This window comes from Coturnix japonica, chromosome 3 (assembly GCF_054131305.1).
Source record: "Coturnix japonica strain WE chromosome 3, WE-NBRP24, whole genome shotgun sequence".
NCBI classification, from domain to species: domain Eukaryota; kingdom Metazoa; phylum Chordata; class Aves; order Galliformes; family Phasianidae; genus Coturnix; species Coturnix japonica.
The window spans coordinates 72524277-72552042 of record NC_140665.1 but is presented as its reverse complement, the minus strand read 5'-3'; the positions used below and the strand labels follow the sequence as shown (position 1 = coordinate 72552042).

At 41.9% G+C, this 27766-nt stretch overlaps 1 protein-coding gene across 2 annotated transcripts in view; it reads left to right on the top strand.

Moving 5' to 3' along the window:
- The first annotated feature begins 809 nt into the window (after positions 1 to 809).
- The window catches only part of ZNF292 (zinc finger protein 292), a 51812-nt gene continuing 24855 nt past the window's right edge, over positions 810 to 27766 (top strand). Inside the window, exons 1-3 of one of the 2 annotated variants that reach the window (XM_015858925.3) lie at positions 810 to 987; positions 25346 to 25500; positions 26582 to 26660. In XM_015858925.3, coding sequence (XP_015714411.2) covers positions 826 to 987; positions 25346 to 25500; positions 26582 to 26660 — 396 coding nt within the window. In that variant the 5' untranslated portion in view covers positions 810 to 825. Of the gene's footprint in view, positions 988 to 1477; positions 2029 to 25345; positions 25501 to 26581; positions 26661 to 27766 lie in introns of those variants that run through there. The other variant, XM_015858926.3, reaches the window with a different exon arrangement.

Here is a 27766-nt window from a genome sequence, read left to right as displayed (position 1 = left end):
CTTACTAACTCCACCATTGGTCTCCAGGGTGGAAGTCTAGCAATTAACCACCTCTGAACTGCATCACAGAATCACAGAATTATCAAGGTTGGAAAAGACCTAGAAGATCATCTAGTCCAACCATTACCAATACTGCCCAGCTAAATCATATTCCTCAACACAACATCCATATGTTTCTTGAACACTCCCATGGTCGGTGACTCCACCACCTCCCTGGGCAGTGCATTCCAATGCCTCACTACCCTTTCCTAGAAGTAATACTTCCTAATGTCCAGCCTGAATCTCCCCTGGCGCAGCTTAAAACCATTCCAACCTGTGATTAAAGGCAGGAATGCTCCCTTGCATCAGACCCCTGGAGGCCTTTGCGCGAGTCCCGTTCAGAGCAGGACAGCTGAAGGACAGGCTTCTTTCCACTTGATCCCGCTGAGAACAAACCTACCAGCCCTTACTCTACCATCTCCACACCCTCACACCCCCATGCCGCCCTCCCTCCATCGCCGTCTCCGAGGCTCGATGTGAGCTCCATGAGGCGCCATTTGCCGCCAAAACCGTTGGGCAGGAGGGCGGGTTGGGTTGTCACGTGGCCGCGCGGCCGTTGGAGGGGGCGTGGCGTGGCGTCACGTGACGCGCGGAGGCGCGCGCTCCCCCTTCCCGCCCTCGCCCCTCCCGCGCGCTCCCCCCCCCCCGCCGTCCTCTTCGGCACGTGACCCCTCCCCGGAACGTGGCATTGTGTAATCACGTGACGCGGAGCCGAGCGAGGAGCGGGGGGGGCGGGAGGCCGAGAGAGGAGGGGGGGCTGCGTACGCGACGGAGCGGGGTGCGAAGATGGCGGACGAGGAGGCCGAGCAGGAGAGCGGCAGCCCCGGCGGTGACCTGCTGGAGCTGCGGCGCCTGAGGGAGAGGCTGCTGGAGCTGGAGACGGGGCTGCGGGAGAGCGCCCAGCCCGCCGTGCAAGCGGCCACCGAGTACTGCACGCAGCTGTGCCAGGTCAGGCCGCCCTCCTCTCCTCTCCCTTCCCTTCCCCCGCTCCGTGCTGTCGGAGGCTGCCGGCTCAGGGGGAGCTGCGGGGCGCTGCCCGGCGGCGGCGTCGCTCTGTCGGTTGGAGCGGGTGCCGTGGGCCCGTGTGGGCGGTTGGCCGCGGGCGGTTGGGCCGGGCGGCCCGTCTCGCTGCGGGCTGTGGGATCGGGCGGTCCGCCCCCTGCGCCCGGAGCCGCTGTGCCGGCCCGCGCTCCCCTGCCCCCGCCTTCTCTCCTCCCCGGCGGCCGCCCCGCGTCTCGCGGTCTCCAGGCCCCTTTGTTGCGCTGTACGGCTCGGCTCAGCCCAGGGCCCTTTGTTCCCGGCGGCGGCGGACGGACCCCCCCCTCTTTTCTTTCCCTCCCCCCCCCTCGTACCCTGCTCTCCCGCACCCCTCCTCCCAGGGGGGCGGCGGCTCGGGGGCCCGGCTCCTCCGCTGGGGGGAAGCGGGAGCGCGGCCCGGGTGCTCTATCGTAGCCGGCGGCGATTCGGAGTCGCTGGTATCCGGGATGAGGGGAAGCGGTGGAGGACTAAACTTAGGGCTCCGGTGATGGCTGAAGGGCTGAAGGTCGGCGGTGCCGCCCTCCCTGTCGCTCCCTGCCTTCACGACAAGGGCGAGGGGTGCCTGGGGCCCCGTGTCCCGCTGCTGCAGGTGCTGCTGCTGAACTGCTGACCCCGCAGCATCCCTCGCCCTACAAACTTCGGTGTGGGCTGCTGGAAGGCACGCTGCTCCATCTTAGCCGTATGCGTGCCTGTGTGTTGCCCTCCTTTCTCCTATGTGTCCTTTTTCGGCTGACGTTGGGCATGACACAGTGTGTGAAACAACCCTTGAGGCGCTGAATTTCTCTCCAACTCCTCCCGTAGCTTTGGTCTCGGTTTTAACAAGAGGCGTATCAGATAACAGCGGTAACATCTGCTTACACGTTGCTGTCAGCCATTCATGGAGCATGGACAACTTTGTGAAAGGTGGAATGGATGATTGTGAATTCAGAGATGGGTTTTGATCTCTCAGAGGTGGGTTTGTGGCTCTGTGTCTTCTCTGAAGAAGTTTATTCCTGGTGGAAGCCATTACGGGTTGCCCATTTGCATGTCTGTCACTTCGGCTCTAGCTGAGCAACCACTTTTGGGTAACCAGGGTGATCCGCTGCCAAGCACTTTGTGCACGATTCCCATCTCGTGTTTGATTTCATTCATACGGGACTTGTATTTTAGGTTCTCTTTCATCAACGTTTACCACACTTGGGTAGAATATCTGTGTGGATGCACAGAAACAAGAGTGGTTTATGTTGGCTCGCATTGCTGTGTTCTCAGCCTGTCCGATCTTTGTGGCAGCTTGCTTAGATTCATAGTGGTGAGGTGGAAACCTGGCTCTGGCCTGGGCTGACAACTGAATGAGCTGTTTGTGGGTGGACGTGGTTGGCAAGTGGGAATGCAGACACCTTTCTGGCATCAAGTAGGTTACTGGTGTTAGAAGCAGATTTATCAAATAATGATTGCATGTGCTTAGTGAGGAGCTTCACGAGTTTTGATTGATTTTAGCACAGAGCAAATGAGTTTTGCTGTAGCAAAAAGAGTTGCATGGAAATTGATTTAGGTAAGAATCTGCACTCGTTAGAAATGTTACTGTCACAGAATTATCAAGGTTGGAAAAGACCTAGAAGATCATCTAGTCCAACCATCACCAATACTTCCCAGCTAAATCATATTCATCAACACAACATCCAAACGTTTCTTGATCACTCCCATGGTCGGTGACTCCACCACCTCCCTGGGCAGTGCATTCCAATGCCTGACTACCCTTTCCGAGAAGTAATACTTCCTAATGTCCAGCCTGAATCTCCCCTGGCGCAGCTTAAAGCCATTCCCTCTAGTTCTGTCATCGATTACACGAGAGAAGAGGCCAACCCCCAGCTCACTACAACCTCCCTTCAGGAAGTCATAGAGAGCTATAAGGTCTCCCCTGTCACCTCTGTACCAAGAGAGTAGGAAGGCTGTGTACGAGCATCATGATGTGTAACACTGAAAGCTGAGACATGCTGTTCCATGTTGAATGACTTCTCTTTGAGATCTAAACAGACATGATGGAATAATTAAGGTTGGAAATGACCACTAAGTTGGCCTAGTCCAGCCATTGACCTGTCACACCGCACCTGCTAACCGTGTCCCTCAGCGCCACATCTGCAGGATGCTTCATGTGAGAAGCAGTCATGTTGGCCAGGTGATTTTTGTCTTTACATTCATTCACCTGTGCTAATGGTGCCAAAATACTTGCTCAGCTTCTTGTGCAGTTTCAGTCCTTTATTGGGGCTAACACCGAACAGCACTTACGGTTCAGAGAGTAGCTGAGCTACTTAGCCTGCACTTAGTGACAGATTATGAAAAATTCATGTCTTGGTAAAAGCCATCTCAGAAATCTGTGTTTTAAATAACAGTTTAAGGGCATCTGCCGTGATTTCTAGGATCGAGTCTTGGATGTATGTGCTTAAAAGAATAATTTGGCTTCTCATACATACAAAACAGAGCTTTGTTTGAATCTTAAGTCTGGAAGTGCAGCACAGAGGAATTGTTTGAGCGTGGTTTCACCTGTGGTGTTCTTCATGCTCAGTTTCTAGGCGTGAAATAACTACACAGAACTTGGAAAATCATGCGTTCTGGTTTTAGTTTACCAATGGAGTGCGTTATTTTCAGTTGTAATCAAAGTTCACATTGTTATAGATATGTGTAAAATGCATTTTTAGTTGTGATTCATACTCTTCTGTTGCAGTTTGGAAGTTAGCAAGTCCTCAGCAGTTGTATCACAAACAGTGCACGCAGACTAGAACTGACAAAGCAAGTACCTTCAGATGTAGTGACTGTAAACCGAAAGCATGAATTTGCAAGAGATCAGAATGGTCCAAAGAAAGTGTTGTTTTCATCACCATGTGGTTGGTTACATTCTTTTCCGACTTTGTTCTTTAAGGGTATCTGTTGATTCCCATCTGTATTCAGTTACAAAAGAGCAAAATGAGTTTGTATTCCTCTGAGAGCTAGAGAAAACACAGTGCCAATGGGGATAGCCAGGATGTGGGCACTGTTCATTACCCATTTTTCATTGCCCACTGTGATCTTTATTTTCTTTCTTACCAAACAGGTAAGAAAATATATTTTCTAGCTAGCCTGGTGTTAAATCATTGAAGTACTTCTGCTTACCTGGAGTGTCTTTATATAGTTGGTGTGTTTCATCTTGGACCTTATAAGTCTTATCTGCATGGCTATTTCCGTCTTCTATTTTCTGAATCTTCTTCTGAGTGTTTTTCTTCCTTCCTGTTCTTTCTTTGGAGGGTACAAACCCTCCAAAACTGTAAGGTCATCAGGTTTGTTGTACTAACAAACACTGTCAACAAATAGAGAGTTGGGTTAAAAATATGAAAAGAATTGGAGCCTTTGTACTGTATTTCCATAAGAACTCTGCTGGTACATTTTGTTTTATTTGTGGGTTATCTTATTGCTATTGTCTGTTTATTATGAGAAAATCATGTGTTAAAATATGCTAACAAGTGAGTTTAGCCTTTGGTGGGACACGTTAATATTATATTAATATTCTTTCACAATAGCCTGCTTATTTGTTATTGGCCATCAGTTTAGGGTCATCTTAACACTAATAGCAAAAACAAAGCGCTGATGGAGAACTTCGGAGGGGAAAAAAAAGGACCTTTGCTACTTAATTTAAAATTATTAAAAGAAATCCTATTTTTGAACTGATGTTAGTGCTGTAAGTGTATCCAGTTGATGCTCTTTAAAAACTGGTATTTGTTATGTATGGAGGTACTAATGAAGTATTCATTGGGGAGCACTTGTAAATTGGAACCACTGTAATACCTGAAGGTCCTTCTTCCCTCTGTCTTGTGTCGTGCTGGATTAGGTCTTAGTAATGTTGGGATATAGCAGTCTGATCATTAGTGAAAATTTTGAATTCATTGTGTATTATATAGAAATAATCACCAATGATTTGTCTGTATTGGAGGTTAATTTCATTTTCTCTTTTATTGCTACAGGCTTTCAGTTTTTATACATCAAATATTCTTCACAAAGTTAGGATGCTGTCATCATCTTTATTGTTGATTTCTTCCTCACTTCTAGCCTCTGTATTCTCAGCTGCTTCTTCAGATTCAGGATGACAGAAATAGTCTTCAGTTCTGTCTGTAGAAGCTGAAATAAAGCCTATTTTAAACCTTTCAGCTACAAACTCTGGATTTATCTCAACCCGGTGTGTCTTAATCCAATGACAAAGGAGTTTTTCACTAAGGCTTCTTTATTTTTTCCTGTAGGAACTAGAGCATGATCCCTTGCCAAGAGTCATTGTACATATAAAGACCTCAACAGACTTTGAAGGGCTTGTTTGCTGTTTCATCAATCACCTGCAGTTGTGATGCCCTTCCTCCTGATGTGACCATAAGATCAGCATTTGCTGGCAGCAAATAAACTCTGTCAGCAAAATTTCAGGTGCTCTTTTAGTAGAAGGCATTTCTTCTTAATGGAACGGCTGGTCACTTATTCTTGACAGCATTCACCAAACTCTTCATTAAGTCTGGAGGTTGATAGACGCCCTTGATTTATTTATTTATTTTTAGCTCAACAACTGATCATGATCTTTGTGATGCAGTCCTGTTCTCCTGGAATGCAGGGAGCTTTTTGGTGATACAAGTGGGTGGATGCTGCTCAGGTGGAGCTCTTCAGTGGTAGGCAAAATCCATGCACAGAATCACAGAATGACCCGGGTTGGAAGGGACCTCAAGGATCATGTAGTTCCAACCCCCCTGCCTGGCAGGGCCACCAAACATACACATTTACTAGATCAGGTTGCCCAGGGCCCTGTCCAACCTGGTCTTGAACACCTCCAAGGACGGGGCATCCACAACCTCCCTGGTTGGAGGAGGGATCAACACAGATGTATTGCTGTGCATTGACCATCGCTGACCTGGGGTCTGTTCTGTGTAAGGCTTTGTGGTCATGCTGCTGAGCTTTCACTTCAATGCTTTCCCATGTAACCAGGTTTCTGTTTCTTTTGAGTATGTACTAATGCTGTAGCTTTCTTCCTTGTTTCTTCTGAGGAGCGTTTTCTTTTGAGTCCAGAGAGTGATTTCTGCATTGAGCACAAAGGGCTGACAATAGCAGGACACAGGGAAATGGTTTTAAGTTGAAAGAGGGAAGATTTAGGTTGGATGTTAGGGGGAAGTTCTTCCCTAGGAGAGTGGTTAGGCCCTGGAACAGGCTGCCCAGGGAGGCTGTGGATGCCCTGTCCTTGGAGGTGTTCAAGGCCAGGTTGGACGGGGCCCTGGGCAACCTGATCTAGTAAATGTGTATGTTTGGTGGCCCTGCCAGGCAGGGGGGTTGGAACTACATGATCCTTGAGGTCCCTTCCAACCCTGGTCATTCTGTGATTCTGTGATCTGCTTTGATGTTTCCAGCTTGTGCTATGCTATATTTCTTTCTGATGTCACAGCTGATATTTCTATTTTCATATGATACCACTTTGAGGGTAAGATTTGTGTAGTAATTTCTAGTCCTCTTTTGTTTTACATCCGTACCTGTGACCTCCAGTTGATCTTTCATTCAGGAGGTGCACACAACTACCAGAAATCACAATCCTCTCAACTCTGGTATCCCACACAGATTTCTAAGTGTGTGAAGAAAAACAACTGTAATCACTGATGCATCTCATTTAGATTTTGAGCTGCTTCAGGCATGTCTTTGCTTCTTTGTCACTATAGGACTGGACTCGCTGAACTACTCACTGCCTTACTGGTCTGCAAAAGGCATCTCCTGATCTTTAAGTTACACTATAAGAGTTGGGGAATTGCTGTCTTTTCAAATAAATACAGTATGGGTACAGATCTGCATAGAATGCATGTGCGTTTAGAAAAAACTACTGATTAGGGTAAGTCTAACCAATGACCATAATTAATCTCATTTTATCCTCAGTAGTAGCAGAACTACTTCACATCATGCTTGATTGGAGCTAATTTTCTGTAAAAGTTCTGTGTTTTGTGCAGTAAGTTCTTGTCAATGCAAATTTCCTGTATAAAAGTGGAAATCATTGAAATAGTTAATTTTTTTTTTTATACCAGTGTTTCTCTCTGAAAATCAGAATCTCATTCATTTTGCTTTTGGGTTATGTCAGTGTATAAGCATCCTCTTTGCTGTAGATAATTGTAGTCTGCTTGAACATACAAACTTTAGAGATGTAATACATGGACTTTGCCTGGATATCTAAGATGTTCTCACAGTGCATTTAATTTGACATATGTTTTGCTGGTGTCACATCAACTTATAAGTGATATTAATTATGGCTCAAGTGCAGTCATCTTACAAAATGTAGTTGTTTGGGGTTTATTTGAATTGCTACCATTATTTATTAGCTTAACAGGTAAACCTGGTGCACTTAGTTTTTTAGATGGCAATCTATGGAAAAAAAAAAAGCAAACCTTGAATAACAGCTTTTTAATATTACTGTTGGGCAAGTAAGGGGAATCTTAAACTATTTTTGTTGGCAAAAGTTGAATTAAAGACCTGCTGTTACAAAAATTGCCTTTGGTTTTCATATATTGTTACAATGTAAAAAAAAAAACACCTCATTTTTTGTTCTTGATTGTAAATTTTCTTGCACTAAAAACTCCTTATAATGAGGTCAAACTTAGGTAAGAGCAGTCATTGTGATGGTGTGTTTAAGTTGTGAAGGCTTTCCTTTTGAACTAGCTGGGTTTGGGATGTAGATCTGGAAGGCATTTCATCCATCTAGACTGTGATGCTGAAGCAGAAGTTGCTTTTGATAAACTAGAACTACAAATGCTTGATTAACCTATTCTTGAAAACTTCTGGTAAGAAAGATTTTGAAAACTCCATAGGTGATGCATTGTAGCTCTGTTAGCCTTGCTTGTAAAGGTTTTCTTGCTGTCTAGCTTCATTTCTAGTCACTCATTAGAGTTTAAGACTTAGGATTTGTCGTGTCCTAGTAGGTGTGAAAAACGATGTATTCCTTTCCTAATAGAGGAACCATTTATGCTTTCAAGGCTATTTTTGTCTTTCTCCAATTTTCACTTTTCTGAGCAGACAGTTGAGTAAGAAGGTGATGATCCATGTAAGAGTTAAGATTTAAGGCAGGAGGGTTTTTTTGGTGTAACATACTATTTATCATTGCTGCTACAGTCTTGGAAAAAGGGGATGGCTTCTAAAGGTGTGACTAATAGAGGTAGTTCAGAAGATGGAGAAATGAATAACTAGTAACGTTTGCTCACCTTTGTGTGTAAGGTGCTGCATGTGATACCGAAACAAAGCATTGCACTTGGTTACCACAGTAAGGGAAATATTTCAGTTCAGCAAATCTGGTCTTGTAGTTACTCCAATGCAGAATGTTTGCTGAGTTAGAGACCTGTTGTTTTAGTGAAGTTAAGATAACTCCTGTTAGCAAACCACCATTTCTCCAAGAAATACTTTCAACCAAAAATTAGTGCTTGTTGGGTATGAAGTGTGGATTACATTTAGCTTTGCCCTGTAGCTTCCTTGATTTTAATTGCCCGTTCAGAGATGGAGAGATGTCTTGCTTTTATGTTGTGCTCTTTTGCAGAATCTTTATTTCCATTGTGAGTGAAAATTGGGTAATTTCATGTGGCATTTTCATTTTAATCAGCCATGTAAACATGAGTTCTTTTCTTCTCTAGGCTTTATAGATGCATATCCTGTATGCTGTAGTTCTTTCTAAGACTTCTCTGCATTGTAATGTTATTAGGAGACAGCAAGGTACTGTTTCTTCACTGCCATATGCTACTAGAAATGATGCCTAGGCTTCAGATACTGTGTATGAAGCGTGTCTTCAGAAAATAGCGCCCTAGGCATTTACTTATATTGTTGTAATTATAGTACTGTTTATAAAGGCCTCTGTATAAATCCTTGAGCACTTATAGTGCAGTGTGGATTATGCTTCTGTTTTTGTGAGGGAAGCTGGCAAGACATCATGTCATCAACTTCTCTTAAGTAGAGATTTACAACAACTGTTTACCTATTATTTAAACTTAAATTTACAAAGTGACATGATTCCCTGTTTTATTAAGTTTGTAGCTTTGTGTATGCTAAAAGTAAAGTCGTATGTTTTAATAAGCATGCAGGAGCTTTTCGGAGGTGTGAAACTATTCCCCCGTTTGTCTTTCCAAATATGCATTAAAGACAACTCAGTAGTATTCAGGGATCTTTCATCACTGAGGATGAACAGCAGTGCTTTTATTTGGGAAGAGTTAATTTAATAATACCTAGCACTTGTCAGAACAAAGGCTTTCGAAAAGAAGGGTATATGTGACATCAAAATGGGGCTTTATAAAGTTATGCTATGACAAGCCCTATTCGATAGGAAATTAAACCTAAAAAACCAAATGACCATGTGTAGTTTTTTGCAAGTTTTACTCTAATAAGGTTTTTTCACCATTTCCTCTTCACACACAGAAACACACACAGAATTATCAAGGTTGGAAAAGACCTAGAAGATCATTTAGTCCAACCATTACCAATACTTCCCAGCTAAATCATATTCATCAACACAACATCCATATGTTTCTTGAACACTCCCATGGTCGGTGACTCCACCACCTCCCTGGGCAGTGCATTCCAATGCCTGACTACCCTTTCCGAGAAGTAATACTTCCTAATGTCCAGCCTGAATCTCCCCTGGCGCAGCTTAAAACCATTCCCTCGAGTTCCCTCCCTTCAGGAAGTTATAGAGAGCAATAAGGTCTCCCCTGAGCCTCCTTTTCTCCAGGCTGAACAATCCCAGCTCCCTCAGCCGTTCCTCATAAGGCCTGTGCTCCAGACCCCTCACCAGCTTTGTAGCCCTCCTCTGGATGCGTTCCAGGGCCTCAATGTCTTCCTTGCAGTGAGGGGCCCAAAACTGAACCTTCTGTAAGGTATGTAGTTTTCCAATAGGCAGTATCTCTGACTTTGCTATTCCTGGTGTGGAGCTAACCCTAATTCATCTTTTCATCAGAGAATAAGAAAAATCCTGTGCTAACTAATATAGTTCTTATCTCATTATTTCATTTAATTATTCTGAACTAGTAATGCTTCTTTGTTATTGCCCTGACTCTTGTAACTTTGGCCAAAAGTCCATCCAGTTCCAGGTACTGCTGGCTGGTGTTCATTCTGATCTACCTGCTGGGCAGCTGCTTTGAGGAGTGTAACTCCCTTAAGTTCCTTGGTCTGTGGTAAAATTCTTTAGGATTTCTTTAGGATAAATACCAGTCTTTATCTTGTAGCTCTGTTATACTTTGGGCTGAATATAAGGGTTATTTTATGAGTTTTCAATTGAGTTATTTTAGTATTCCTTTCTCAGACTTCTGTGTGTTGTTATAAGGAACATTACTAGGTAGGACTGCTATTGTCTTCTGTTAGTCAAAATGATGGAAAGAATCGATTCTGATGAATGGGTGAAATTGTGTTCAGTATTTATGCATCTATGCACTGAATACCATCTTGATGAATCAGAGAGGTGTATTCAGTGATCAGGCGTCAAATCAAATTACCTGTATGGAGTTCCTCAGCCCTGTGATTGCAGCTTAGAGCTCTTGATGGCACACTGTTCTGTAACAGAACAAACACAACAAAGGGGATACGAGTTAAATACTTAGAACCACAGGAGAACAGCTGGCATAAAAATACATATGAATCAGTAATAGTGAAGATAAGGGAAACTTCAATCAGCAAATCCTACAGACCTGCAACTTGCATAATGATCTAGTTGAAACTAGCATGGCAATTAAGTCCTGTTCTTAGATAGCCAGGCAGACCTCACTAGCCGTACTGGTGGGATGACAGAAGCTCCGATTTCTGCTGTGGACTGTTAACATGTTCAGCAGAGAGCACAGTCTTGGCTTCTCTCTTTTCTTGTGTGTGGATACAGTGCCTGTACATTGGCACTGCTGTAAGGACGTGTTGGGCTCTCTGTGAGTCAGGTAGGCTTTGCCTTGTTCTTTCACAGGAAATGTAGATCAGATGGAAGCACCTTTTGGGATGTCAGCTTGACATTGCTGAGCAGGACCACTTAAAATGACAAGTAACCTTCCTATTAAAGAAGAGGATTATCAATCAGGTTCTCATCAGAATTAAGAAGCTTGGAAGAAGTTGCATCCAACTGATAAAAGCAGTTAAGGCAAATATCTAACGCATATTAAACTGCGGGAAATATTTGTAATGTTTCTCTTTAGTCGACCAAGAGAGCGGGTTCAAGTCATCTCTATTCCAGGAAATTCATGTATTTTCAAAACAGATATAGTTATTTCTGGATGTCTTCCTATTTTTAATCTGTCCATATGCCAGTCTGTTAATTAAGGAATAGGTAAATTAGATTTCCTGGCAGTGGATGAAAGTCAACTGTAATGAGCATCCCACCGCATTCCAGAAATGCCTGGTTAATAGCCAACTGCTGAATATTGATATTAACTGAACACACCAAAACATGAGGGTTGGGTATGCAATGTGGAGTTTAGACCTGAATGAGAACTTGGGAGATACATATAGCCTAGGTCTTTTCCATCCTCACTTGCGTGTGAGGATGCAAGTGAGAAATCATAGCTGCTGACAGCATTGGAAAGAACATATTGGATACAGAATGCTAAAAGTCTACGTGCAAGCAGAAGAAAGGATAATTTCTACTGCTGTGTGTGACAAAGTGTGAGGTTTAATGAGGACATTTCATGGAATTTAAAATAATTACTTTTTGAAACAGTTTGTAGATATAAACAAAGGCTGCCCATTCATTTTCTGAGCAATGCTAGTTTTGTTTTAAAAACTAGCTGGGCTTTGAATCTTAATCAGAGTAGTGACTGAAGAATAATGGGAGGATTTGTACCGTTTATTTTGCCTGCCTACTTTGTCATTAGCAGTCTGAGCTCATGCAGTATGTTCAGTGTACCCAGATGAAAAACATACCAGGTGCTTATTCCTTTGAGAAATATGGGGAGAGAAACGTCTATCTGTTAACGAACAGCTCCATGGCGGGTTGTAGTAGCCTTGAGCCCCAGAAACAGCCCTTCTGCTGTTTCTGCTTCTGTGTCTACAGAGGTCCTTCTTTCAAACTCTGTTCCACCATAGATTAGCGATGTGTTTGCATCTGGACTGCATGCCTTTATCTGGCTTAATTAAATATCTGTAATTTGAGGGCAGTGGCGCTTCAGTTACATGCATTAGAAAGCAGGTCTGAGTTGTTTTTTTCTTCTGTTACTGTTGTTACTTTATCTACCAAGTGAAGTAGCAGTAGTTGGATAAGGGGTCTGTTATGCTTCCTGTGCTGGAGGCCTGGGGTGCTGATGTCCTTACAAACTGACTTGTAACAAGACTTACAAATAGAAACTAATCTTAAGGGTAAGCTCTTTTGTCGTCCATCATCATTGTGATGATTATTATTTGATTATGAAGAAGAATCACGGATTCTTCTTGCAGTTGGTCCTAAGTCTCTTCAGAGATGTGCAACCGTGAGGTAGGTGTGAGTTACGGTGAAGTAGCTGTGAAGAACCATCAAGATTATGAAAGCTTTATATAACGAATAAACGTAGAGAAAGGAGGGGGCAGTGCAAATAATCCATGCACTCATACATCTTCAGAAGCACTGACATCTGTTTAGTTAGTGCATATTTATGGTAAGGAGAACCACAATGAGATTTCTAAGATTTCCATTAAGCAGACATAGACATTCATTTAGTTGTGAGAGTGCTTTTAGGCAAAAGCCAAAAAAGAAACTCATGACTTTCTATCTTTTCCCTCAACTTTCATGTTATGTGAATGATATTCAGTAAACTTATATTAGATAATTGACTATTACATTGATGTATGAATGTGTAGGGGTTGGGCAGAATGAGGAAATTAATCATTCATTGCAGGGTAGTTGATCACCTTTACTGGATTTCAGATGTACTCTAATTCTTGTTATTACATCAAAATGGATTAGAAGTTGGTATCACTTCTTTAGCAATTACTTCTTTCTGGGGGAAAAAAAAGTATTTCTGTGAACTTACTGTTTTCAAAAATCTCCAGCAGAATTGCTTTCCTTCGGTATTGGTTTACAAATGAGTAACTGCAAGGTAATTGTATGGGACATGATTTCCTCCTGTTTCTGTGCATCTCCTTTTCACAGTAAGGATTAAGCGCTAAACTTAAGTCTCTGTCTTTATATTTTTGCAATTTTGCTGCAAGGAAGTTGTGTCACTGTGATGCAGTTTATTCTTTGTTCCAGTTCGACGGGGATCATTTTAGCTGATCCCTTCCAACCCGGGTCATTCTGTGATTCTGTGATTTTCTCTTGTGGGGAACCTGCTTTAGCAGGGGGGTTGGTCTCAGTGATCTCCTGAGGTCCCTTCCAACCCCTGTGATTTTGCAACTGTAGAAAAGTTGGAATTTTCTGCTTGACAGAAAAGGAAAAAACACTGAGAAAGACTGGAACTGCTGCCTTGTTATTGAAGCATAGGAACAGTATAGTAATGGAGGGGAAGAATTGGATAGTTCTGTACTGTACCTGCTGAAACTGAGTGGGAACAATTGCTTAAATATGATCTACTTGTAAGCAGTCCTCCTAGGTTCAAGTCATTATCTCCATTAGAATTAAAGCAACTTCAGCTGCATCTTCAGCTTGACTTTGTGGAGCTGATGCTTAATAACATCGTTGTGAAGCAACTTGGAAGGTGCATTCAAAGTGAGAGTAGTACAGTGGTAACTTAAATCCTTAGATTCTTTGAGAACCAAAATGGAGTAAAAATGGGCATTGATGTTCTTTGATCATTTGTTAATCCTAACTGTAACTTACATAGTACCTGCATGCTGGAAAAAAAACATAATTGTACATGATTATGTAATCCTTTGTTTAATAAATGCAGTCTTATGTTCTGTACTTGCTCAAGTTTTGCTGTTCTGTTCTGGGTTTTGCTGCATGATAATACCAACCATGTAAGAGCTAATGCTTTCAGTGCTTGCGTAACTACAAATTAAGATAATGATGCTAATCATTGGTAGACAAATGCTGATTCAATTAACTTGTATCGATTTTATCTAATTAAACTGTTTTGGAAGTGAATTAGAGGTACAGTTCTGAGTCAATCTGTTGTAAAATGCCAGCAGCTGGAACTACATAATCTTTAAGTTTCTTCTAACCCAAGCCATTGCATGGCCCTTCCATGCACAGATCTAAGTAATTAAAATAAAAATTAATTTTGTTGCCTTATATTGATATGGTTTGGTTCTTTATTTTGGCGTTCTGTGAGAGCAGTGGCATATCAGATAGTGATGTTTAGTCTGATGTTTGTAGTGAATATCCATTCCTTTCTAAGAACCATTTTGCATATAGTACAGCCCAGCTGAGAAAGCAATAGGAAAACAAGCAGCTTATGTTTGTGCTTCTGTGTTGGAGGCAGACATGAAAGGGAGGAAAAGATGGGTTACTGTTATGGTGATGGAGAGAAGTGTCTCATTCAAGAGGGCTGACATCTCAGGGATGTGATAGGTAGACAAGATGATGTAGTTGTTTGGCTTGCTCTTTAAATCTCTGAAAATCATGTCGATCATAGTGGTTGTTTAAAATATCTGAAAAGCTGAAGTCACATGGAAAGTGAAGTAGCCTTAAGTTAGACTAAGCTTTCTTTAGCACATAGAGCTGGTTCAGGAGCTATTCCAGTGGGGCTTTTTTCCTTGAAAATTCCGTTTGACTGACAGTCGCAGTTCAGTAGCCTTGCCCTCATGCAGTGTGGATGTAAATCTTGTTTCATCCCAGCTATTCCTTAGTGGCCTCTAACTTCCTTCTCATAGCTGGGAAACATACTCGAGATTGCTTTTAACAGTATTGATTTGTGCTTATTCAAAGCTGCAAATTGCAGGCAAGTTTTAAGGTTCCTGCTTCTTACGTGACAGAAGGTTTGTTCTCCATCTTCTGGTAGAACACTGAACAACAAGGAAAGAAAACAGTTCACAGAAAGTGGTCTTTGGCTTTTAGAACTGTAGATGATTGAGACAGGGAACAATGGCATTTAAACACCCATAGAGATTGTTCAGGGGGTTCTTGAGGTGAAGTTTGGCTGGGAGACTTCACAAGGATATCATCTGGTACTGGTGTGTCAGTACCAAAGCCTCTTGACTCCAGGCATATCTGAGCTAGCTTATCTAATGTATTCTTAGGATCCCAAAATGAAATAAAGTTTAGGACTATTCTTAATCAGGTTCTTAGGCCAACTTATCTTTAGAGGCTGTGGAGCTCTGAGGTCACGACTGGAGTTGTGGTGAATAGCTGAGGCTGGAAGCACAGCTTGGTTTATAAGCTGTCATAAACTGCACCTTGAAAGTAGACTGTTAGCAGCTTTCCATGAATTGGAAGGATGCAGCCTTTGTTATGCACTTGGTTTATTACTGGTTACAGTAATCTGTGAGGTTTTGCTTCACACTTGACAGTCGTATTCCAAAAAACTCAGCCCTCAGAAGTTCCCTTCATTTGAACGGGAAGCAAAACGGTACCAGCTGTGTTACCCTGGGGAAGTTTTTATACCACTGCTGTTGACAACATCAATATTGTATACTTACCTACTTAATCAGAATATGTATCAATTCAGATGTAGTTTATGTTCCTTGTGTTTTGTCCCTGAGGTTCAATACCTGAACTAAGCTGTCTTGCAGTTTGTAGCACTTGTTTACTCTCCAGAAGCCATGCTCTAAGTCTCTGAACCTGTCACCTCTGCTTGCAAAAGGAGAAATTTCTTCTTTCCTTGAAGAAAAAGTATCCTAAAAAGAATAAAGAGTATTTTATCATTGCATATTTATTCCCATAGAGATGAGAAAATCCAGTGATTTTTCACTCCTTTGATGAAAGCTTCTTATTTCTCACCTTACTGTTCTGTCCTGATCTAAGCAGTTGTTTTGTTACATATAATAGTTTAATTTTCGTATTGCTGTTCACACACTGTAATTGCTGGCTGTTTTTAACATTGTTCTGTGAAATACTTCGGGTTTATGTGGAACTCCTGTAGGTACAGTGCTAATATTAAAAGTCCTATTGTATTTATTTTTAAAGAAATGTGTTAACTCTCACAATGGGGCAGTGACCATATCAACCTGGATATTCAGGAGACAGTTTTTGAAGCTTCTATATCTGATGGCCTAATTGCCCAAATTGTACTTGCTTCAGCTTCCTGAGATTACAAAGTACTTTGGTGTCCATAGAATCTGGATGAGCATCCTTAGTGAGAATATATCTAGAAGATCAAGAACTACAGTGTTCTCCATTGTTTGTGCACAGTTGCCTTCCTTGCTTCCTTCTTGGACAGCTGCACATCTGAGGTGCATTGATATCACTCCTTTGAGATACCAGTTTGGAATGCAAGTTTATTTGATGAGCATGTGTACTGTGGGGGAGGTAAGTGGCAGAGCCTTTGAAGTCTGAGCAGAGAGGGGTATCTGTGTCACTGGTGAACAATCTTTCATGCAGAACCATAGATACTGCAAGAGCTCTGTTGCTTTAACAAATGTTTCCTGATGCTTTTACTTCCTATGCAGAAATGTCCTTATTTTAGAAATATTACTATAAATTAAACCGTCAGAATAGAATAGTTCAATGAGGAGAAACGTACAAGAGGTCATCTAGTCCAACTGGCTGATCCCTTAAGCTCTAACCAAAAGTTAAAACGCATTGATTAGGGCATTATGCAAATACCTCTAGAGCCCTAGTGCTGCTTTGTGCCATTGCCAGTTTCCCTGCCCTCATTTGGCGAGGAAAGTTTACATGCTTTTTCAAATGCTGTTCTGTTTTCTGATTGCCTATTCTAGGGAGTGTACTGAAGAGGGAGGTTGGAGCAGATCATCTCTACTGCTACAGTTCTGCGATTCTGATTAACAGTTAAACAGAGGCAGTTAGTTGTAACTCATAACTGCTGTACCTTAAGAGAAGTCAGCAATATGAAACTGTGAAATATTTTTAAGGAGAAGGAATCTCAGTGTTGTACATTGAATTCTTAAAATGCAGCTGTGTCTGTTCAGGAGGCAGTTCTTCATCTGGAGCAGTACATGTGAAATTTGAGGAAATGAGAACTGAAAAAAACATGCAAACATGTAGTAAATAATGTGGAGTTTTTAATGGTCAGAGCAATACTCTCTTTTTGTGTGGTTTGGTAGCTGACCACAGGCAATATATATTTCATGACCTGAAGGAAGTAAGTACATGTGGCCTTGTATTTGTGTAGGAAATGAAAGTGACTCAAATGATGAAAACCACTTAAGCAGAAGATGGAGCAAACAGTTCACAGTACCTCAAATTCTGCTCCCTCTTATTGTACACTTTAAAAAGGCACTGTCTGCCAGTGCTTAGGAGTTTGTAACAAGACCTATTATACAAATCAGCTGTTTAAAAATATATATAGTTAAATTGTGTCAATTTGCATATCTAGCTCTCTTGATCTTACAGTCAGATAATAACAGCAGCACAGTGAGGTGATTTATTATTTCAAATAAAAATGTTTTTGTCTTATGTATCTGGTGGACATTTTGACCAGAAAGCTAGCATGAGAAACATTAGTGAAAGCATTGCTGAAATCCAAAGATAACATGAACTGATTTCCCTTGGTTGATTAGGTGGGTAACTAATGGCAGCCTATGACTGTGTTGTCTTTCGCTAACTCACAGAGCAATATCCTCTATAATTCTGCCAGGCACCAAAGTGAGGCTAACAGGCCTGTAATTACCAGCATCTTCTTTCTTGCCCTTCTTGAAAATTGGGATGTTTGCTAGCTTCCGGTCAATGAAACTTCTCCATTTTCCCAAGACTTATGAAAACTAATTGAGACAGGTCTCGCAGTGACGTCAGCAGGCTCTTTGAGTACCATGGAGTGAATCTTATTGGACCTATAAACCTGTGTGCTTCCAGCTGCGGCAGTTTGAGGCTGACTGGAAGGTTGTTTCTGCAGTCACAGTCCATAAGACTCTATATCAAGCCTAGAGCTTCAAGCAAATACAACGGTGACAAAATATTTTCACAACCTACTAATTTTAAATCAGGAAATGCTTTATAATAAACTAAAAGTGCTGTGGTAGTGGATATCACGTGAAGCTGGAAATGTATCAGGATACTGGAAGTCTGGGTGGCTTTTGATTTAGACAGTCAGCCAAAATGTTTGTCACGTGTGGTATGCTACAACATCAGAAATTAAATACAGAATAGTAACATTTTAAATGATATACCCCATTCTATGTAGTTGCCATTAGCAGTGCTCCTTTACTTCTGTGGTGCTAGAATTTAATACATCTAGATCTATTCCTGTATTGAGCTACTTGCTGTTGGCATTTATGGGTCAAAAAGTGTCATGATTTTTGGTCTGCTCTGTTTTCAGAAATGAAGGATGAGTATCTAAGGCAGTTTGAAGTGAAAGATTGTGAGCCTATCTTACGTGCTTCACTGATCTGTGAAGTCCTTACTTGTGCTGCGCTTCTGTTACCTTAATATATATTTTTTAATATTATGTAATATTTACCTTAGCTATTTGGATGATGTGTGGATATGGGGAGGTTTGTTGTTCATTGCATGTGGGTGTTAACCACCGTGTTTCCTGGTGGTGTCTATAGTTTTGGCCACATATAGAATAAATGTGAAGCTTCTTACCTCTTTGTTTTGTTCTTTCTGCCACCCTGAGGCAGTGTTATCAGGGGAAGGAGGAGCAGTGGGTGTTGCAGCATGAAGCGTGGTCTTTTGTTTACATTCACATAAGGCTTTGGCAAGAACTCCCTCGCATGCTAAGTAGCATGCCTCCAGAATGTACCAATTTGATAGCAGTGCATGAGAGGGATTATAACTTGTAAATTCTCCTATGCTCGTCTTGTAAAAGCTTTGTTTCTACTTCACCCGTCACCAATAAATATCCCACATCCTCGTCATCCACCACAAAGTGTGCACTTTTTCAAATGATGCAAACAATTCCCTATTTTCTTTGGCTTATTCCACTACTGTTGGACTGAAATTGTACACCACAGGGTATGTATTTTGCTGTATAAAATTTTCAGATGTGAAGTATAGTTTTGTGCTTTAATCACGTGGAATGTCAGCCAAAAACGTTCAGACGTGGTTGTCTTGGTCTTTCAAAGTAATAGCTAATGTGAGATTTAGAAAAGGAATACAGTTTGCTTATAGAAGAACTCAAGTGGGTCTTTTTGTGTTGTTAGAGAAGTACATCACAGACAATGTGCCTTTAGACTTCCATCTATGAGACTATGATATATATTCTTTTAATTTACTTACACTCTTTGGTTACTTACCTTAGCTAGCCTATTCCTTTTGTCAGGTAACAAAAGAAAAGCCTGCTTCAAGAACAGCAGAATTACTGTAGCTCCAAAGGAAGAAAAAATTAACTGAAAGGATGCTTGTCTTAATATGATAGCCTGTGTATTTGTGTGTATGTGAATTATACATACATTTATTGAAGACAAAAATTTCTTTACCCTTGAAGTGTTGCTAGAGATTGAACACTTGTCCTGTTCAGTCGAGTATTTGGGTATGTGGAAATGAATCCACTTAGTCTTGTCATTCCTAAGACATTTGTCAAGGAAAGTGTTCCAGAGTTGTTGTTGCAGTGCTTTAGTTTCTTTACTCAAGCTGCTACGTCTTTTGGCATCATTGCTGGCAGTCTTTGTTGGCATTCAGCTCCTGGCATCTTCCAGTAACAAGCCCCATGTGTATCAGCTTTCTGCCCAGAGAGGCAATCTGGCAGCCCTTCACCACGTGCCTGCAGCTGCACTGTGCTGTTTGGTGAGATCATGCATGATGATAGCAAACTCGGGATCTTCGATTCACTTTAACTTGCTTGTGATCTACCTGATGATACAAGCTGTGAGTGGTTCTTTGAGTAAAGCTTGCCCTGTTTTCTGAGATCAGCCCATTTTGCTGTTTCCTGTGGAAGTATCTGTGTTTTTAGGTCAGTTACTGACATACTGGAGAAGCTGGGTTGTGCCAGCTGAAGGTGAGCCCTGCCTTCATGAGCACGTGCATCACATGAACAGGAGGTATCAGGGTGATCTGACTGAGCAGTGCTTCCACTGCTGAGCCCTACGGCTGGTAATGCAGCAGCTGCTGCCACTGCCTCCAAGTTCCCTTCACAGAGGGCGTTCTTGCTGCCAGTTTCTCTCCCTATTAGTCCCTTGAGCTTAGACAGAAGTGGAAGTGACAGTTTGAGGCACGTTTTAACATACTTAAGTAAGCTTGCCTGTATCCAGGTGTCTAAGAGGTAAAGAATCAGATCTTACAATCAGATTCTTAAGGAGCATGTTGGTGTGGACCATACATGTGAAACTCCAGTTAATAGTAAATGGTCCTTCTATCATGAAATACTGCTTTGGTATTGCAGGACTAATTTTAGCAAAGGAGGCTACTGGATGCAATACTTGAAAGTAGAAACGCATCATCTGGTGGGTGCGCTGCTACTGTGAAATATTTATGTGAGCACGCTGATAGAGGTTGAGAAAGATGAAAGATGTCTGAACGTTACCCGTATTTTCCACAGTTTAAATCACATCTATAATGCATATTGATCTTTGTTGCACAAATTGAAATGCTTCCATTTTCAGAACGTTCCTGACCGTGTAAGCTGCAGCTGAAAGAAAATACACTTCTGGTCTCAAAGAGGAACAAAACTTTACTGCTTGCCCTGAACACAGTACTTGGCTTGATTAACAAGCATGTCCTGACTGGGGAGATAAATAACATAATGAGGCCCAAGGCTAGGGGTAAAATTCTTTCTTTTTATGGTTGTTAACGGAGCACAACAATGGTACATTAAGCAAAACAGAATGAATTTGATTTTCTTCGTACAGTGACAGTGCTGTGTAGTCTGAGGACATCCAGACAAGGAAATCTGTCATACTTGAAGAATACTTGTGAAGGGCGTGGTGGGCGTAAGAGCTTAATATAGTTCATATAATGGCTTGGAAGTGTCTGATCTCTAGATATATATATATATGAGATACAAGTAGCACTACTTAATGCTGAAATTAGTGCCACTGTTACGGTGAAAGCCTGTCTGCTCTGTACAGTTTGTCTGAATCTGTACACATTGCTTTTAAAGAACAGTGTCCACCAGCATGCCAAATAATTGTCATTAGATGGTGGATTCTAAGAACTTGCCAACATGAATTTGTTGGTTAAATTTATTTTAGTTAAATAAAATAAAATGTTTGCTTGAACTTACTATGCTAGACCTGGATTGGGATGGTGTCGATTTGGCTTCTGTAGGTCATGCAGGTGCTCCTGTCGTTCCTCCTCAATCCAGTTTTCTAATATTAATGACTACATTTTGCTAGTTCCTAGTTACCTCGGACAGCTCCGACTCTTCTGTCATAATGGGCCCATGGTCTTAAATAGTCTCCCAGACTCAGATCAGACTTCAGTGGTGCCTCACTGGAGCTTTTTCAGCATGCTGGCTACCTGTGAGCTTTCTTTCCTGCCCTGTGAAACTTGAGATCCTCGGATCTGGTAGATGCCTGTCTCCATAGTCACTTACCATGACTTGTTTCAGTATCTCTGCAGGAGAGCAGTTAATTTCTTCTTTTAGGTGTTGCTGTTTGTCTTTGCAGCGCCAGGTGAGAATCCTCTTTGGCCCTGCTTATCAGATAACCAATTGCTTAAGTTACATCTGTGGGGAGATGTGGGTTTCCATCTCCTTCCTTGCACCCTGTCTTTCTTCTGCTCAGCTTGAAGGTTTTCAGGATATGCTGCCCTGATTTACTAGCTAGCTTTGAGATATCCTTTGCCACATCAAAGATTGCATTAATCTGTCTGCCTGCTGCATTCTTCTGAGGATGTAGATATGCCATACCTTAAATCATATTTACATCAAGTAACAGGTAAACCTAGCATTTCTGATGTCGAGTCAGGAATACTGTTCACTGTACCAACTTTCTAAATGCAAACTTATCTTACTGGCAGAAACTGTTTGGCAGATTGATGATAGTCTGATCCACTGTATCAGGTTTAAGTGATCAACTGAATAAAACTAAATGGCAGTGTATGCAAGGCAGCGTTCCATGCTATTCTGATGAATTTTCCTGGCTTATTTAAGAATCCAAATGAACAGAGAGCTATGCTGAATGTTTTATTACTGTGCTTGTCTCTCATTTACACACAGCATCACCAGCAGCTGGTTTTCACATTTTCACCTGGGAGGAGGAATTGCTTCTTTTAACAAAGCATAAAATTAAATAAGCTCTATTGTTTGTCATTAATGTAAGGTGGGCTGTTTGGTTCAACTTAGCTGTTCTACTGCAGCATCCTTAAGCATGTCACCTAGGACAAATCAGTAACTGAAATCAGAGCACATCTGGCTGTATGAGCATTTGGGAAGAGGGAGACTTCTGGCAGGAGTTTCTTTGAAGATCCTATGAAGCTGACATCTTGTTTGATCTGATTATTCTAACTCATTGGTCCAAATTGCCAAATGATGCAGAAATACACATTTGCTAATGTTGCCAGCTTGTTTATCCAGTCCTCATTCACTGTCTCTGCTTTCATGCTTCTGCTGTGTTTTGCTGTCCCTTGGCTCCTCTGCCATGATCTGTGGTGCTTTTTTAGCTGCTCTTACAAGGGGATCATGTTGGCTGTGAGGGCAAAACAGACGATATTCCTTTGAGATCCAGGATTCTGTTGCACCAAAAGGTGGAGTACGTAACTTCTTTTAAAGGTGGCTTTGTTTTGAGGTTTTCCTTTTAAACTAAAATCACTTTTAATGCAACTTATTATGCCAGAAACATGAGTATTATTTTTTGCCTGTTATGTCCTTGACTTGGAATACCCTCGGTATTTTGTTTTGTCTGTTCTGCAACTTGACTGTGGTATTGTGACTGCCAACAAGCGCATTGAAACATTTTCTGAGTCAGTTTAACACAGATGTATTTTTTTTTACTGAGCGTTTGTTTTGGACACTGCCAAAGAGGAGAATTTTAAGCATTTTCTTAATACTACCATTAGCTAATTCAGGGCAGATGTGTGACATAGACAGGGCAGTATTGAATTTGAGTTGCATTAAAGTGAAGAGCTGAAGACAGGAAGAAATTTAGTTTTGGTTTGCCTTTTAATACGACAGATTTGTATTTCCCAAATAATTAATGTTCTGTTCTCAATACAGAAAGGCAGAGATGGCTTGCTCAAAGCGGGAATAAAGAGTTCACTAATATTGTTATATTTGCATATTTTTCAACATTATATTTTAATATTTGCATGTTCAAATTAGCTGGGGTGCACCTCACTGTTTTTTATTTAGGTCTGTGGGACATTCTGTAGCAGAAGAGCTTATTGTCCAGAGGACTATTTCTGATTGTGTAGTTGTTTTGTTTTTTAACCCAATATCAGCAATGCTTTGAATTGCGTCTCCCATAGTATCCTTATAAACCATGAAAGAGGCTGTTTATCCAGGCAGTATAATAAGGTATCTGAACAGTGGGTCTCAAGGACCTGTGATACTTGGTACAGAGTCCAGGTGGCAGCAGGGTGCTTGTGGCATCCTGTCTGGCCTTGATGTTGGAGCACAAGCTTAGTGACTTTTTACTGGTGATTGGGTAGAGAGGGCAATGCACCCTGAGCCAGTTTGTAGATGGTGCTGAATTGATGGGAGCAGTCTGCACGCTGAAAGTCAGGATTACTACTCAGAGGGACCTCCACAGCCTGGAGGAATGGGCTGAAGGGGGAGTTCAGCTGAGGCCCTGCTCATAGGAGGGAATGCCCTGTGCTTTTGCAGCATGGAGCCAACTGCTGGGTAGCAGCTCTGCAGTGAACGCCCTGCTGTCCTGCTGGAGGGAGAGCTGAGCATCCCACCTTGTGTTCACTCTGTGGTAATGTGAGTGCAGCCATGCAGGAAATCAGTCCTTTTACTCAGCACTTATGGGGCTGCATTATGATACTGGTGAGAAAGAGCCACAGTAAATGTTAGTCAAATGCATGAGCAGGTTACTCTTAGAGGTTGTAGGATCTCTGTCCTTCAGAGGGTGTTACTCTGAACAGCTTATTCTGATGCTCCTTTGAGCGGGATGTTGGATGACCATAGGGGAAGGATGACTTTCCCCTTTGAAGACAGGCTGAGGGAGCTGGGCTTGTTCAGCCTGGAGAAAAGAAGGCTGTGGGGTGACTTCATTGCAGCCTTTCAGTACCTGAAGGGAACCTATAATCAGGAGGGGAGTAAATGCTTTGAAAAGGCCGATAGTAGCAGGACAGGGGGAAATGGTTTTAAGTTGAAAGAGGGAGGATTTAGGCTGGATGTTAGGGGGAAGTTCTTTACTAGGAGAGTGGTTAGGCCCTGGAACAGGCTGCCCAGGGAGGTTGTGGATGCCCCGTCCTTGCAGGTGTTCAAGACCAGGTTGGACGGGGCCCTGGGCAACCTGATCTAGTAAATGTGTGTGTTTGGTGGCCCTGCCAGGCAGGGGGGTTGGAACTACATGATCCTTGAGGTCCCTTCCAACCCGGGTCATTCTGTGATTCTGTGATTCTAAATTGCTGTTTGTTACTGTGAGATTTCTACCTGTTACATCCCCCTGAAAGTAAAGAGCAGTGCCCATCATCTTAATGCATAAGACAGCAGCCTGCAGTAGTGCAGAAATTGTCTGCCAACCAGTTATGCTGCCCTAAGGCTGGGAGCAGAGATCCAAGGGGGAAGTTTTGCATGCAGATGTGAGAACCATACTCATTTTTTCCAACTTAATTGTGTGTCTGAGTCCCCCTGATCTCCCTAACAGGAATGGAAGCCTTCTGTACTTGTGGTGGTGGTGGTGGTTTTCTCATCCCTGCAGAGTTGCATGTTCTAATTAGTCCTGTTCTAATTAGTTCATTCTACTTAGTTTTATTTCTAAATCATTTTTTTTTTCCTATTCATGTGGCAAGTAGGAGAATGGATTTTTAACTAATGAGCTTTGGGTGTATATTTGTAGTCTTCAAAATGCTTAATTTGACAAGATGGCAGAAGAGAGGGAAAGTAAAACTGTTCCTGAAAGCATCGAATTTAAAATGAAGCTAATGCTTTGATTTACTTGCTTTAGTAGTTAAACTGTTCAGATGTGCATCTAAAAAAAAAAGCATAGCTAATGGTGACGACTGCGTTGCAAAATAGTGTTTTGCAGCTGAAAATTTGTTTTATCAATTGGTGTTATTGTGCCATTTGTATCTGTTGTTTCCATGCAAATAGGTAGGAGGCACTACTTTTGGAGCAACCTACAAGAAGCAATAAATATAATGATAAGGAAAGTCTTGTTAGTGAGGAATACAAAATTAAAAGCTTGTATTTGTTCCTAAATGTATGTGTTTCTTCCTCTCCCTAAACAGACCTTGCTGGAGTATGCTGAGAAGTGGAAAACATCAGAAGATCCTCTGCCCTTGCTGGAGGTGTACACAGTGGCTATCCGAAGTTATGTTAAAGCACGACCTTATCTTACCTCTGAGTGTGAAAATGTAGCCTTTGTGCTCGAACGTTTAGCACTGTGAGTATGGTTTTTGTTTCCTAAACCCAAACTGTATAGTATTAACTTTTCACTGTCTAAATGCTTTCTCAGTTCAGTTTACTATTATAAAGATTCTGAATAGGTTGGTGGTGTGGATTAATCCTGGTAGGTTGCTAAGCAGCAGGCAGCTGTTTGCTGAGGAGCACAAGAAAAGAATAATAAAAGTAGCCAACTTATGTTGTCAAGATAATAATTATTTAGTTAGTAAGAGTGAAGTGGAAGAAGAAAACTGAACAAAATAAGCGATTCAAAGGCAGTCACATAACGCTTCTCACAGGTAGATTGATGCTCAGCCAGTTCCTCTGTGTGAGACGGGTAACCTTTGTAAATTCCCTTTTACCCCTTTTTATTGCTGAGCTGGATGTTGCATGGCATGGAACATTTCTTTGGTTGGTTGAAGTCATCTTCCCGCATGTGTCCTCTCCCAGTCTCTCGCACATCCCACAGTCTATTCACTGAGGGGCAGAGTGAGAAAGCGTGGGCCTTGATGCTGTATGAACGGCATGGAACAGAAGCTCAAATGGCTGTTAAAATCATTGTTTTGGTCAAAGTACTGTACATGATGACATGAAGAATATTAACTCCATTCTAGCCAGTCCCAGTGCAGTTGAGAAACATTTTCCTTCCTCATGGTGAATGCTGTGTGTGAGAAAGAATGTCTTTGGTTATTGGAGATGTAGCAGTCTTTAGGACTCCTCCAGTCTAGGACAAGGCAGTCTCCCTAACTTGAAGTACATTGTTAGTGTTGATCCACACGCAGTGTGAAAATGCATCAGTTTACACAGTTGTTAACAAGTTGTTTACAGTGTTGGACTTCAGTGAAAAACCCTTTTGTTTTTGTTTTTTGTTGGAATTACTGCTTTTCAGAGAAACTGCTTTTGTAAATTATGTAAAAGTATCCAGGACCACCTTCTCTTTATCTGTTCAAACAAAATAAAGTGTATTACAACTTTGGCTTTTTAAGCAAATGGGTATTTGGATACTAGAATTTAAAACTGTTTATTATGCATTTTAAAAGCAAAAAAATAAAAATCGAATAATATTCATATTTGCCTTCCAGAAGCTGTATTGAACTTCTGCTATGTCTGCCCCTTGATTTACCTGAAAGTAAATGGGAAGAATTTCAGGCTTTTGTACAGGTGAGTTTGAGCGATGAAGACTCGCTAGCTTTTAAAAATGTGTTGGAAATGTAAGGATATTATGTAGTGTGCATGAAGACTTGTAGCCAGTCACTAGTGGTGTTCCCAATTGTACGGCCAGTTCTCTTCAGTATTTTTATCAGTGAACTGCACACTGGGTTTTAGTGCCCACTCACTAAGTTTGCAGATGATTCTAAACTACATAGGAAGAGCCATTAACTGCTCTGAGGTTAAAGAGGACTTAAAGGGAGGTCTTGAGCAATAACCAATCATATAACATTTAACAAGAGCAGATACCAAATTCTGCACCTGGGACGGTATCATCCTAGATGTACTTTATGGATTGGAGTGCAAATGGCTGTAGAGCAACCCTGCAGTGGAATGATTTGGTTGGTGTTAAGCTCAAAGTGCATCAGTAGTGTGCCTCCGCAGCCAAAAGGGCACATCAGGCACAGTATAACTAAAAGAAGTTGTTGTCCCACTGTACTCAAATCTGGTGCAGCCTCATTTTGAGTACTGTGCGTGGTTCTGCTCTCCATAATATAAAAACCATGTAAAAATAGAAGAATGTGTCCAAAGCAGGGCAATAAAAATTGTGAAGGACTAGAGGGCGACCTTGTGGTGGCCAACATTTCTGTCACAAGAGAAAATGGAAGGGCAGGTGCTGATTTCGACTTTCTGGTGACAGTGACAGGACCTGAGAGAACAGCACAGAGCTTAGTCAGGGGAGGGTTGGGTGGGAATTAAGGTCCTTCACCAAGAGAGTAGTCAGTTATGGAGCACACTCCCCAGAGCAGTAGCCATAGCCCCAAGCTGCAAGACTTCAGGGAGCGTTTGGACAATGCTCTTAGACACAGGGTTTGAATTTTGGGGTGGTCCTGCATGGAGCCAAGAGTTTTACTCAGTGATTCTCATTGGTCCCTTCCAACTTGGGATATTCTGTAATTTATTAGAATTTGGAGTGGGTTAGAGAGAGTGAAATAACAACAGAGAAAAAGACAAGATACAGTTACTTGATAATTTTCAGCCTAAATAGTAAAGGAAGATCCAAAGGTGATTTTCAGAGTGATTTTTTACTAGCATCTGTCTAATGCAGATTAACTCCT